This window comes from Cyanistes caeruleus, chromosome 2 (genome assembly GCF_971803275.1).
Source record: "Cyanistes caeruleus chromosome 2, bCyaCae1.hap1.1, whole genome shotgun sequence".
Classification (NCBI taxonomy): domain Eukaryota; kingdom Metazoa; phylum Chordata; class Aves; order Passeriformes; family Paridae; genus Cyanistes; species Cyanistes caeruleus.
In genome coordinates this window covers 21084725-21098057 of record NC_141702.1, presented here as the reverse complement: position 1 = coordinate 21098057, position 13333 = coordinate 21084725, and the positions used below count along the sequence as shown (strand labels likewise).

At 38.3% G+C, this 13333-nt stretch overlaps 1 protein-coding gene across 5 annotated transcripts in view; it reads right to left on the bottom strand.

The window, feature by feature from the left end:
• MYOM2 (myomesin 2) overlaps positions 1-13333 on the bottom strand; it is a 76543-nt gene that overhangs the window by 47292 nt on the left and 15918 nt on the right. For all 5 annotated transcript variants that reach the window (XM_023922515.2, XM_023922513.2, XM_086876023.1 and 2 more), the window contains 5 exons: positions 7775-7863; positions 7644-7694; positions 7201-7365; positions 2705-2866; positions 734-875 (listed from right to left, as the gene is read on the bottom strand). In XM_023922515.2, the coding sequence (XP_023778283.2) occupies positions 734-875; positions 2705-2866; positions 7201-7365; positions 7644-7694; positions 7775-7863 (609 nt within the window). The remainder of the gene's footprint in view (positions 1-733; positions 876-2704; positions 2867-7200; positions 7366-7643; positions 7695-7774; positions 7864-13333) is intronic.

The following is a 13333-nucleotide window of genomic DNA, read 5'->3' as shown; positions in this document are numbered from 1 at the left end:
ATTATGAAATCATTTCAGTAAGGCTTTGCTGACAGACAGTTTCAGACACTGAGGATCAGACAACCTGAGCTGGCTACAAGGAGCAAGAATTCACTTCAGTGGAAGAGCAAAACAGTGCTTGCAGGATTCCCTGCTCACCAGCTGCCTGCACTGAGCTGGGACTCCAGCAAAGTGCAAAGCTCACTGAAGGACAGAGGCCTGCCAGTCTGATTTAAACTGCCAGCTCCGTGGAGTCCAGGCCTTGAGCTCCTGATGTACTACATTTAAGAAAGAAATAAAAAGATAATGTAATAACTCCTAGGTTTCAGCCTTTGCAGTATAGAGATTAAAGAGACTAAATCTCATTCAAGATGCCCATGGATCTAGCTTTTATAAATTAAATACTGTCAAAGCTCATTCTCTGATGTGCCCACATCCATACTATTGAACTTTTTAAGTGTATGATAAAATGTGTCTGCCTGCAAATATTACTTGGAATGGCCTCCAGCCCCTGCTAATTCCCAGACTGTGCCCAGAATTGCCTGTGAAAGTACTAAATCATCTGGGCCAAAAGTTTGCCAGGGAACAATCTAGTAACTTAACACAGTGTGTAAGTGAGCTGCAGTGCCAAGTGTCTGAAAAAATATATCCAAGGAACACACACACTGAAAGGATATAATGATATTTCTTCCTCTTCAGTATATACATATTTCTGGAGATTAAAAAAATTAAATAAATGTTAATGTGTACATACTTGTCCACAAAATATCCGATAACAGGGCTCTCACTGGTAGTATTCGGTGGTTTCCAGGTAACAATAACATAGTCTCTGTTAGCATCGTGGCATTTAACATCCATTGGTGCCCCTGGTGCTCCTGCGATCAATGCATCAGCATCTGGACCACAAACAAAAATAAATTGGTTTTTCCCCCAACTTTTCTGACATACATCAAAAAGTCAAAGGGAAGACTTCTAGTTCATTGTGCTACTTGTTTATGTAAATGGAAGCCCAAACATTTCATGGCATACTAATTCACTGCAATAATGGTTCAGGACCATAATGTCTACATTTGTATACAGACAAAATGTTCAAGGATATTTTTGAGAACAGGAGAGCTTTTTAGGAACCAAACACCTATTATCTTTCATGAAAATTAAAAGCCTAACCTACTCATGTGTTTTTGATGCTCTGTCACACTGAAAGCTGTGTCTCAGTGTGTTACCAATCAGACCAAGGTACTCAGTGAAAAACATGTAGATCAGGAAAACAAATCTCTTAAACAATAAAAAATTTGCAAACTCCTGGAAGATTCATAATGCTATGTTTCATTTATAGTCTTGTATACCACCTTTAAGATACTCATTTGTGGCTTCATTTTGAGAGATATTGACTAATCTGGACCCAAAATTCCTAAAGAAATCTTGTAACAGGTAAAGTTCTCTCCCTTCAAAGGAGCTATAAGGTAGATTGAGGTCAGTAACAGATCACAGCCTCCATGAAGAAAGGCAAGAGAATGGCCAACAGACAGCAGTAGAGACTCCAGAGCACATAGCCAGGGTCCTGGGCATGCAAAGGGATCAAATGTAATATAAAATAGACAAGAGAGATACCTGAAATTTACCCATCACTACAAAAAAAACCTGTAGGAAAGTTTTTATATATTAATGGGCATTTTTCACCTGAATAATGTCTTTCTTGGAATGTAACCTTGACATAAATAACTTTAGCAAATTATTTCTCATGAGAACAGGGTGCCAGAGTGACTTGTTCGAGACACTGCAAAGCTGATGAAGCCCATGCACTAGTTCTGTGAGGAAGCTGGATTTCAAACCCCTGAAAAGACATTCAATCCCTCTACCCCACACAAACTGTCTGGATGACACTCCCACAAGGCACATATGCTCCAATATGTTTTCAAGAACAAGGTTTAAAATTAATACAGCTACAGTGGCCTCAGTGGGGCTGTTCCAGTTTGACCACATCAAGGATGTTGTCCAGTGTGTTTAAGAGAGTGAAAGAACTGCTTAACCAGAAATATTTTTATCTTTCAATGAAAAAAATATAAAACTGAATACTAAGTCCTGCTCGCAGGTACGTGCAAAATCTCATTTTTACTTCACTGAGAGCTGTGCTTGGAAATGTGATGAAAAGCTCTGACCTTTATTCTATTTTAATACATTTACCTCCTTTTATCTATATCTCTTGTGAAAACTCTGTTTCTTCAGTCAGCTAGTTTCTTACTTTGCTTCTTTTCTCTGGTTAATGATATTACTGTGACAGGTATAGTAGTAGGAATATTTATTTTGCTTTCTCCTGCATGTATCCCTAAGACCAGGCACAAGATTCAAGACTGCCCAACAAGGCTCATTCCCAGTTTCCAATCTCTAAAGCCAAAACCATCACAGTGAGAACCAATTATATGCAAAGATGTTTATTTCCTACCAGAAAAGGAGATGAGAAAGAAAGAAACAAGTTGTTTCTTCCCAAGCACGGTTTCTCTGGTTCTTCAGGAAACAAAATGTCCTCAGGAGCATGCTCCTCTGAAGCTCCCCATTCAGGTAAGGTGACTGATTTTTTAGTACAGACTACTATGTACAAATCAAATGACTATGAAATTCCACAGACTATGAATTTCATACTTCAGTTATTACATGGGATTTTTTCATAAAACTAAACTTCATAATGTTTTTTAATTTCTCCTGAAGAACCAGATTAAAAGCTTACCTCTTACAAACAGGTATGCACTGCATTCACTGATTCCACCTCTTGAAACCATGCGCAGGGTGTATAAACCTTCATCATCTTTGTTCAGATGACTAAAGGAAAGAGCTGCCTGGCCTTCTCCAAAATACAGCTTTGTCCACTTGGAGTCCTTTATCAGCACATCTGGAAGAGAAGACCCATCAGACACATTACAGTGCTGCTAGAATAACCTGCACCTAGTGCACTTCTCTGCTAACCTGGGACACAAACTAATATTTATGCCAGTTATATTCAGAATGACAGTGCTTTGATGCTATGAAAACTCTACAGACTGTAAGTTGCATTTCTCTAAAATTATTTGATCAATGAATTTTAGAGAACATGAGGTCTAGTACTATGTTATGCAGTGCTAACAACAAAATTCCTATCGCTATAATTTTTAATACACTGAGAGACAAAATGTTACCCACATTTAGAAATATTGACATGAAAATCTGTCATACCCTATAATGAATGCAGGGTGGAATCTTGTCTCATATTTAATAAGTTTTGCTTCCTGTTCAGGTCAAATGTCAGTTTACTCAATTTTTAATTCCAAATTTTAAAAAATAGGTTTCAGCTTAGTCTGAAAAATGCTATAAATACACACCAAACTTAAATGTTCAAGGCATGCCTGTTGAGCATTGAATTAAATTCAATGCTCAAAGGTGAGAGGTGGTGACCCATGATTAAAGCACATTAATCTGACTGCCTAGTGAAACCAGAGCAAAAGAATGAACAGGATATTTTATGCTAGGCAAGGGACTTTCTCATATCATCCTCTTAAATAGCTGATTGGATTATTTTTGATTTTTAACTCCCTAAGGCAAATCACATACAAATTTGTTGTAATCAGTGCAGCAGAACCCGATATAAAAGATCTGAATACCTGTGAATGTATATTATTCTATTGCTTAGATAGATTTTGGAGCTGGTACTCAAACATTTGCAAAGAAATCAGTGCTCTCACATACCAGCTGAGTTGCATAAGAAGGTATAAAACATGACACACATTCAGATAATAGAGTATGTGGAAGACACAGGCTACTAAATCTTACAGCAGTTAATTCCAAAACCAGCTAAGCATGTAGTAGTTTTATGAGAAGCAAACAAACTAAATTTAATCACATTCCTTCCCAAGAGATCCTTAGTCATGAGCTCCTTACCTAGAAAACCTGAGTGTCCCCTTTCTGTCATGCCTATCACAATGGTACTTTGTGTAGAGAGACATGATGTACTTTAAATTAAATCAGAAAACATCTTTACCTAGAAACTGTAGCCAGTACATAAGCCCTGTGGAAAATCCTAAGCAAAAAAAAGTTGATTAACCGGCATCTCTGAAAAGCTGGTCACGTATTTAGACTGCAAGCTTTATTGGATTCATAGCCACCATAGTTTGAATATATAGAAATTATAGGCAAGCCTGTAATGCTACTAAGGCCAGAATCACCCATTTCCATTCTTTATGTGTACCCACCAGCAGAAATTGAGGAGGCAGCTGTGTTTAGTAAGAGCAGAAAACCTTCTCTCCCCCACACAAGGCCAAAAATCCAACAGAAATCATCAGAAGCCCACTTTTTTTTAATGCAATTTGGATGAGTGACTTTGTAGCAAGACAATTAGAATAAAGTTTTGAGGCATCAAACGTATTTAAAAGTTCTAATAGAACAAGTATTCATAAACCTACCACCACAATAATATTACAATTACAAGTTCTCACTATTCACAGTCTATTCATGTGTTGTGCTCTGTTATTTCTCCCAGAATTTACTTTTAGGAGACTAACCCTTAGAGGCAGTGTGTCTCAAGCCTCACATGCTGTTTTTAATATGTAAGATAATTTTCCTAATACATTAATTAAAATTCATACAAGGAGTGGGGAACTGCTATATACTGAAATTTCATCATGTATTTGTTGTTCTGCTGAAATTTCAGCTAGATTCTTCACTCCATGATTTTTCCTTCTGAATTCAATTATTTTATTCTAGATTACCGCATAAATGGTTGCAGAATGCTGGTACATATAGCTTTATAGTGTTTATATTACATTAGAGATCAATAACAGAAACTTCCTGCTATCAGCTGAAGTCATGTCATAGATTAGTCATAGATATAGTTTAGATATACATTCCTGAGGTATTCTTTTCATTTTGTTCCTTCAGTATCTTGAAAGGTTCTTTAACTATCCTAAATTGTTTTAAGTGGGCCATGAATAATAGACATCATATTCATGTTCATGAAATCCCAAATCAGCTCAGAGGATTTGATTGAGCTGACTTATATGCCCCTAGGAGTCTACTAGACACCCTCAGTAAGGCTCACTAGTGTTAAGCTTATTTATGCAAGACAAACACATACTTCTCCTGTGTATAATTATTAGAAGTAAATCATACATATCCTTCTCAGGGCTTTAGTAGCTATTATTTGATTAACACCAACTCAAAAATTTTAGAAAGAGTAAAATCTTAATGCAAGAGTAGAATTAAATATTATCTCTCTAAAGAACCAGAATGTCTAAAGCACATGACATATGACAAATTTTTAACTTCTCATTGCTTATATTTATGCATTGCCTCCAACTCTCAAGGAACTCAACACAGGGTACTGTAGCATATAACAAAGGTTCATAGTGCATGAATTTCTGCTGCATTTGGGAACAAGCTCTGCCAGCTAATGTACCTGTACATCTCTTGGAAATATTGTGATCTGTGTACTTGTAATGAAGGACTAATCTAAGCTTGTTTATAACATCCTACTTCACTTAACAGAAGTAGAATAATGGGATGAGCACCTATCTGACTCCCTAGCAAAAACATATTGGCTTAAAACAAACCAAGCTTTCATCTCAGGTATTCACAAGTAAGGACTTACTAAGTTAAACAAGTGGGGAAACAAAGAGATATTGTTGCATATGAGGAAGGAATTGTCATTATGAAGGTACAAAGAGAAAGGGTCATGAACTTTTTTCTATAGTGCAAAAAAAATTCATGTTCAATGAGAAGTGGAACAATATTGTGCAGTCCTTGAAAATTAGAAATTCTTCCTAGCTGCAACCTCAAACTTAGAATTTGAGAGATTTGGCATCTTGAGAAAGTGTGCCCAGTAGGAGACAAAGTAAAGGTACCCTTGAAAATTATGGTTCATCTGAGAATGAAGTGAGCAATTATTTTTAGTTACTAAATATTCTGAAGTGTATAGCAAAATTCCTGTGGGGACAGAATCTGAATTCAAGTAACAGTCTTAGATTTTTGCTTATTCACGAGACAGGAAAAGCCATTTTCATTATCTCATATTTTTTTACTTTAGTGACATCTAATAGTTCATCACAAGGATATTTTTCTATCCACAAAGATAGAAAAATAGGAATCAAAGATTAAGTAGTAGTTTGTTCCCTGAGGGATCAGATGTGAATTTATGTAAAACTATAATATACATTAAACAAAGGCATAGCACACAGTAACAAAATCATTCTTTTTCTGATTTTCTTATTCTTGAATTTTCTTGACTGCCTTTTTAATCTTACTGTGATTTCTTAGTTTATTCATCACATTTTTTTCCACTATGGAAATTTCTGCCAACTTTATTTGGGACCAGTCCAAACATCAGTCTTGGAAGTCCACCATCATCAAACATGGTCCCTTTGTGGAAAGGTCTAACCATTCAAAAATAACCAAGGCTTTCCTTGGTTAACCATCAGGTAGAATAATTACTTTAGAATCCTGCACAAATTGTGGTTGGTGAAAAGTGGTGTGCTAAATATCTACAACAGGCTTCTATCCATTAAGTAACTAGTTTTATGTTTCAAAACCCTGTTCTGCTGCAGTGAACAAACACTACTCATCCAGGCTTTTTGTACTATCTACCCCAGTATATGGAAAGTTTAGTGATGTTATTTTGAGTATTTCATGGTAAAGATTGCTTCACCTGGCATAACAGGTTTTCATAGATGAAAGAGGAAAGGTAAGAAACCTACTAACATGGCACATAAACAGCAGAACAAACATATGTTTATCAGGCCTGGCTTCTGGAAGTATTACCTAAGTGTACATTCATGTGATTTTAATATAAAATTCACAATAAATGCTAGAGCAAGATTAAAGTGGAGACCCACACCCATACCTCAGTACCTCAAACTTTAATTTACTGCCCTGTGGGTACCCTTCAGCTCAGTGGTCACAGTATTCAACTGTGGGTCATTGTGAAACCTAAGAACTGGGTTTGTATCTCTTCCAAGTAAATGTTCTAACTCTTTTGCTATCACAATATTAGGTTATCTCCTGCTGCTATTAATGTGTGCTCAAGAAAACATTGACCAAGTCACTTAATTGAGAGTGCAGAACTACAAACTCTAACTAGAGATACTTCTTTTTCTCTATTCCAGATTTACTTCTGAGAATATGATGCTCTAAACCTGACCTGTATCCTCAATGTCTCCTCCAGCATTTTCCAGGTAGATTCTATTCAATGTAATAACTTACCATCTCTATACCACTCAGCACGAGGTCTTAGTCTTTTCAACTCTGGAGTGATCAGCATAGAACACTTCAAGGTCAGTGTCTCCCCTTCAGTTGCAAAAGTGACTCCAAACTTCTCCAGAAACTGCACATCAATGTGGGTGAAGCAAACATCATATGACAGGGGCACTATGCATGAGAAAATGAAAGCACTATTGAGTACAAGTGAATTGTACTTGGCACAGGTAAGTGTCTGATCTGAGCAGGAGATGGAGTTTTCTGTTATACTGTATGCTGATCTAGAAATTCAAGCAGAAAAGCAAGACCATCTGGACAGCTCCTGCTATAACTCAGCTATTAAAGAGCAAAGTCAGAAGAAGCAAGCTGTATCCAGTTTTCTAATCTGTAAAACATTACTCTGACAAGAGGACATAAATTATCTAAACAAATAGGATAAAAAGGCTTACAGTGGAAGGGCATTATCGCAGCTGGGTGAGGCTCTTCATCCTCTCTGAACCCTACGAATAAACATACAAGAAACATTCAGTGACATGAGGATTATATTTATTTATTGTTTTAAATATAAAGTAGGACTTACTTCGCACAATCACAGCACAATTAGTTGATGCCTGACCGTGGACGTTTGTTGCAACTGCTGAATAGGTTGCAGAATCATCAAAGTCAGCTCTGAAAAGGGAGAGGAGAAAACCAGATGCCTCTTCATGCAAGTAAAAATTCTCTTAATGATTGATATTACAAGCCAAATGGTGTCAACCTTAAGGAAAGTGTATAAAGCTCTTTACTAGTAGGGAAAGTGTAGAAAGCTCTTTGCTTTCTGCACAGTGCAAGACATCAATGAAAGACAATCAGAAAACCGCTACTGTTTTTAACTGCAGTTTTATCAAGCTTGGTGTGAAGGCTGCATTAACTTGAGCAAACTGGAAACAGCCTTTAGAGAATGATCAAAAGGAGACAGATGGACAATGCCAGTCTGGCTATTCCCTTTCTGTGCGTAGCTTTCCTTAATCCATCTTGCCCTTCTGCCATATTCTGGGGGAGAGACATGGAAAAATAGTATATGTGATTCTTTCTAAAATTCTGCCTTCTATGGCTATTCCCAGCTGGCAGACAGCAGTATTTCTTGCCTCTCTCATATCTCAGACCAGGAAAATGATTAAAAAATCAGGAACACTGATCAAAATTGCTTATGTGCATGCATGGCTTGGTTTGTTGTATTTTTTGGTGAGAAAAATGATTCATTATGCAAGGACAGTATAAAAAATTATAAAGCAGAAAATATTTACTTGGTGCAAAACACTGATTGTGTTTTACTTCCTTCCTTGAAGTTCTATGAGTACGTATATGACCAGTTGTTAAGATATAGGTATAAACGTTGATGCTCCAGTTCTTTTCTTATTTAAAATGGAACCTATCAGGAATAATATTTAGTATTAAATTTAATGGAGGCCGCTCAAAAATTTTCAATTATGAGATTCAATATTGTGCATGCATTCATTTTGTTTCCTCTCAGAACAACAATTTGTGTCTTCTTGGCATCTGCCAAGTGATGAAATTCTGATTACACTTGTCCTCTAAGAGGTCATATATCCTAGAGGTGGGAGAAGGAATATGTAAGAGTGTTTTATGGAAATTGATAACAGGATGCCAAATTTGGAGTATGTAGCAGCTGTTACAGACACATCAGACACTTATTGTTGGCTTCGTACATATGTTCTGGACAGTGTCATATCATAAAAATGATACTACATGTACTGTGATGGCTAAAGCACGACTTGATATTTGATAGTTTCATCAAATTTTGATTTATCTCTCTAAATTTACAGGTCTAACAGCTCCTCCTGGAGGCAATCCTTCAGCCACATATTTCACAAAACCAAGAAATCAATTACAAAGTTTATCATACAATGAATTATCAAAGACATAAGGGTAAGTCTCAAGACTAGACTACATAACCAAAAAGCCTGCAGTTGGGTAGGAAACCCTAGTACAGTCTGGAAAGGCACACTGAGACTGAAAAACAATTTTAAAAAATTTACTTCATAGAATTGATAAGTTTGGAAAAGACCTCTAAGTTCATCAAGTCCAGCTATCAACCTATCACTTACCATCATGTTAAACCATTAAAACATGACTTCCTGACAGAGCTACATGATTTTTGAAATCTTCCAGGAATGGTGACTCAACCACTTCCCTGAACAGCCTGGTCCAATGATTAACAACACTTTCAGTGAAGAAATTTTTCCTAATATCTAAACTAAACCTCCCCTGCTGTAGTTGAGGCTATTTCCTCTTGTCCTGTCACTTGTTACTTGTGAGAAGAGCCTGGCTCCACCTGGCTACAACCTCCTTTGAGGTAGTTGTAGGAACAACAAGGTCTTCCTGAGCCTCTTCTTCTCCAGGCTGAACACCCCCAGCTGCCTCAGCTGCTCCTCACAGGACTCGTGCCCCAGACCCTTCCCCAGCTCTGTTGCCCTTCCCTGGACTCGCTCCAGCCCCTCAGTGTCTCTCACAGTGAGGGGCCCAGAACTGGACACAGCACTCCAGGTGTGGCCTCAGCAGTGCCCAGTACAGGGGGACAATCCCTGCCCTGCTCCTGCTGGCCACACTACTGCTGACACAGGCCAGGATGCCTTTGGCCTGCTTGGCCACCTGGGCACACTCTGGCTCATGTTCAGCTGCTGTCACCGGCACCTCCAGGTCCTTTTCCACCAGGCAGTTTTCCAGACACTCTGTCTGGGGTTGTTTCCATCCAACAACAGGATTCATCACTTTGCCTTCTTGAACCTCACACAGTTGGCCTCAGTCCATTGATCCAGACTGTCCAGATCCCTCTGCAGACTCTTCCCACCCTCCAGCAGATCAACACTCCCACACAACTTGGTGACATCTGCAGACTGACTGAGGCTGCTCCCACTCTCCTCATCCACTTCACTGACAACAATATCAAACAGTTCTTGCTCCAACACTGAGAACTGGAGATCACCACTTGTGACTAGCCACTAGCTGGATGTAATCTCATTCATCACCATTCTCTGGGCTGGATGTTATTAAACAGCTTGTTTTCATGAAGGCTTTTAAAGAAATTACAATACCTGTTCCCAGAGCTATATAAAGCTTAACTGATCCTGGACTTGTTTGAGAGATGTCAGACTTGACAACACTTTGCTATGAATTTTTAAAAGCAGAACATTATTTTTACTGTCCCAGTTTCACACTATTTAACACTTGTGTAATAAAATGCCAAAAAGCTATATAAAACTGCAGTACAGGACAATTTCCTAAGGCATATTATGCCTCTATACTGGAATGTACTTAGTTCATGCATCTATCACAGTCTGGTACAGCATCTTACTATAACATAACAAGTTAACAGCAAATGAAGAGGCTCAAAAGTTTCTTACAAAGGGCATTGCAGAATTAACTGGTTTGGAACTGTAGCATTTTTGTCACTCTGCTATAGCCCTAATTTAAGAAACTATATATAGAATATACAGTGAATAGTGTAAATATAGTACATAGTATATTCAATAACATATATTACACATTGGCAAATTAAATAGCATTCATCCCCAGAAACTGGATCTTGATTGCCCTAATGTTGATGTCTTAGAACAGCACTTGCCAAGCATTGGTGTGCTCCAGCTCACCAAAAGGATTCCCACACACAGCTCAGGAGATAGTAAGGGACCTTTTCCAGAAAGCAGTCTGGATGTCTGGCAGCCCTGTCCTGAAGGGTAAAAAAATTAGTATATCTCATGCCAGGAGGTCACTGTGGTAGAGCATGTGCTTAATTTGCTCTGTCAGGAAGAGCCAGGAGTGCACTTCCTAGGCACTGCTGGCAGGTACATGCCACAGCCCACCCTTGCCCCCAGGTACCTGCCCTGTGGAGGCTTCCTGCCCTTCAAGCCACAACCCAACCCACATCTTGCAAAAGACCTACAGAGGTGCACAGTGTCTTCACCTGCATGCCCAGGTTTCTCCTGATGAGCTAGACCCTCCCAAAGGATGGTGCACACTAACCCCTGGCAGGACATTGCTGGGAGAGCCACCCTGTGTACGCTGTTCCCTGGCCCAGACATAATTTAGACAGCACACAGCACCCAGCTCATAAATGATGATGAACATCACACCAGCACTGCTGCACTAGGCCATTTCCTCACATAAACACAGAATTACTTCAGGCTGCTTCACTTCTCTCAAATCCAACTGAACTGCTCTCTAACATTTTGTTGTTGCTATAGAGTGTTAACAACAAAGATTAAAAAATCAACATTGCTTGACTGAGGTTAACTCTGATTAAATCTCACTTTAAACCAGTCATTATCTGCTCTCAGTGTTAGCTTCATTTTTCAGCAGAACAACAGAAAAAATAGTCAAAGAGGAACCAATATCTGTAAGCATATACACAGGATTTAGGATCTAAAGAGAAATTTATTATTAAATAACAGGTGGCCTAAAAATAATCCAGAAAACAGAGAAACATGTATTGTGAACTCATTTGGGGTCCCAAACTGTGCTAAACCACTCAAAGTGTTAGAAACCTAAAGGTGTAAGAACTGCAAAGTTGTGTCCCAAAAATGAAGAAGTAGGATGGCAGATACCTGATTAACTTTTCAAATGGATATATATCTGTGCTCATCTCAATACCCTCCCCATAGTTTTGCTCTCCTAATAAACAGTAAAATACATTTTTGATGAGCATTTTCTGTTTGTGATGGCATCCAAGGTAAAGAAAAAAGAATATGATCTTAAATGTCTCTACAACAGGCAGAAGATTCACAAAAGGGTCATATCTTTAGCCAAAGGGAGCTCAAAATCTGAAAGCAAATATTTGACAAAATATAGAGATAGTGATATAGTGATAGAGTTATAACCAATTTTCTCAGAGAGAACATGAGAAAGAAGTGACCAAATAGCTGACCACATTCTTACAGCATGCTTTGATTTTTTACGAAGAGAAATGAGGTTCTATGAGGTTCTAACTGTTATTATGAGCACACAACTCCACAGGCCAGACACTTCTTGCTAGTTAAGAGGTCATAACAACTCTACCCATTTTCTGTAGCTGACTGCTTTGAAAGCAATTTATATGTCTTTTCTATGATCACTCATCTGACTCTCCAGAAGAGAAATAAACCATCTTAGCCTAGTATTCACTGAAACACCTTTAAATCTTATATTGAAAATGTAGAGTTTTAATGGCTAGGAGCTAGACAGCGCTTTTGTTTCATATCCACTCTGAAGAGAGTTGGACAGGATAGCAAGTTACATAAGGTTCTGACTTTTCTGCCAGATAATGCTCAGCTGGAGGATTATCCTGGAAATTATCTATTTCCTTGTATGCTAAAAGAATCTTAGATTTCCTAAACTGCACTGTAAAGTGCACTGAGTCAAGACCAGTTAGAAACTACATTTGAAGTACCCAGGAGGCAAGGTGTGGTCTAACAGTTATTCTTGTTTTATGGTGGAGAATGTGTTTTTCAGCCTTTACAAAGGTCAGATAAAATATGCATAGAGTACATTTAGGTAGCATAAAATGTGAGTGCAGAACTGTATCTGTCCCAAGGTACTAATACTTTTTTGTGAAAATTAAATTGCTCTGAATCCACATGAGGTTCTGAAGTGCTAATACTTGTGCAGGGAATATTCCCCAGGCAGAAACATCTATTTAAGATGCATATATTCATCCAACTGCCTGGTGTAGATTTAAACACAGGAGTTAAGAGTGAAATAGCATCTTTGCCTGAATTAGAACACATTTCAGTGCATGTAAAGAACACGAGGCAGTATGTAGTAAATTACAGAGTTAAAAATTACTCCTTTGGATCCAAATGACAAAATTTTCAGTGTTATGGCTTTGTGATATCAGAGTCTGGAAATACTCTGCAGAATTGCCATCTCCTGATTCTCCAGTCAGAATGAATCTGACTGTCTCTTTTTGTTTGGTTGGATTTCATGTTTAAGGAAGAAGGGTCTCTGTTATGTGATGGTCACTTCCTCAAGCCCACAGCTACTGCAGCTACAGGGGACAGTGACTGACAAGTCAGGTCACATATTTGGGGGCTGTTGTTTGCCTTCCAGCAAGGAGAGGAGTGCAGCGCACCATTTTTCTGGCTATACAGCCACTGCTACTGCG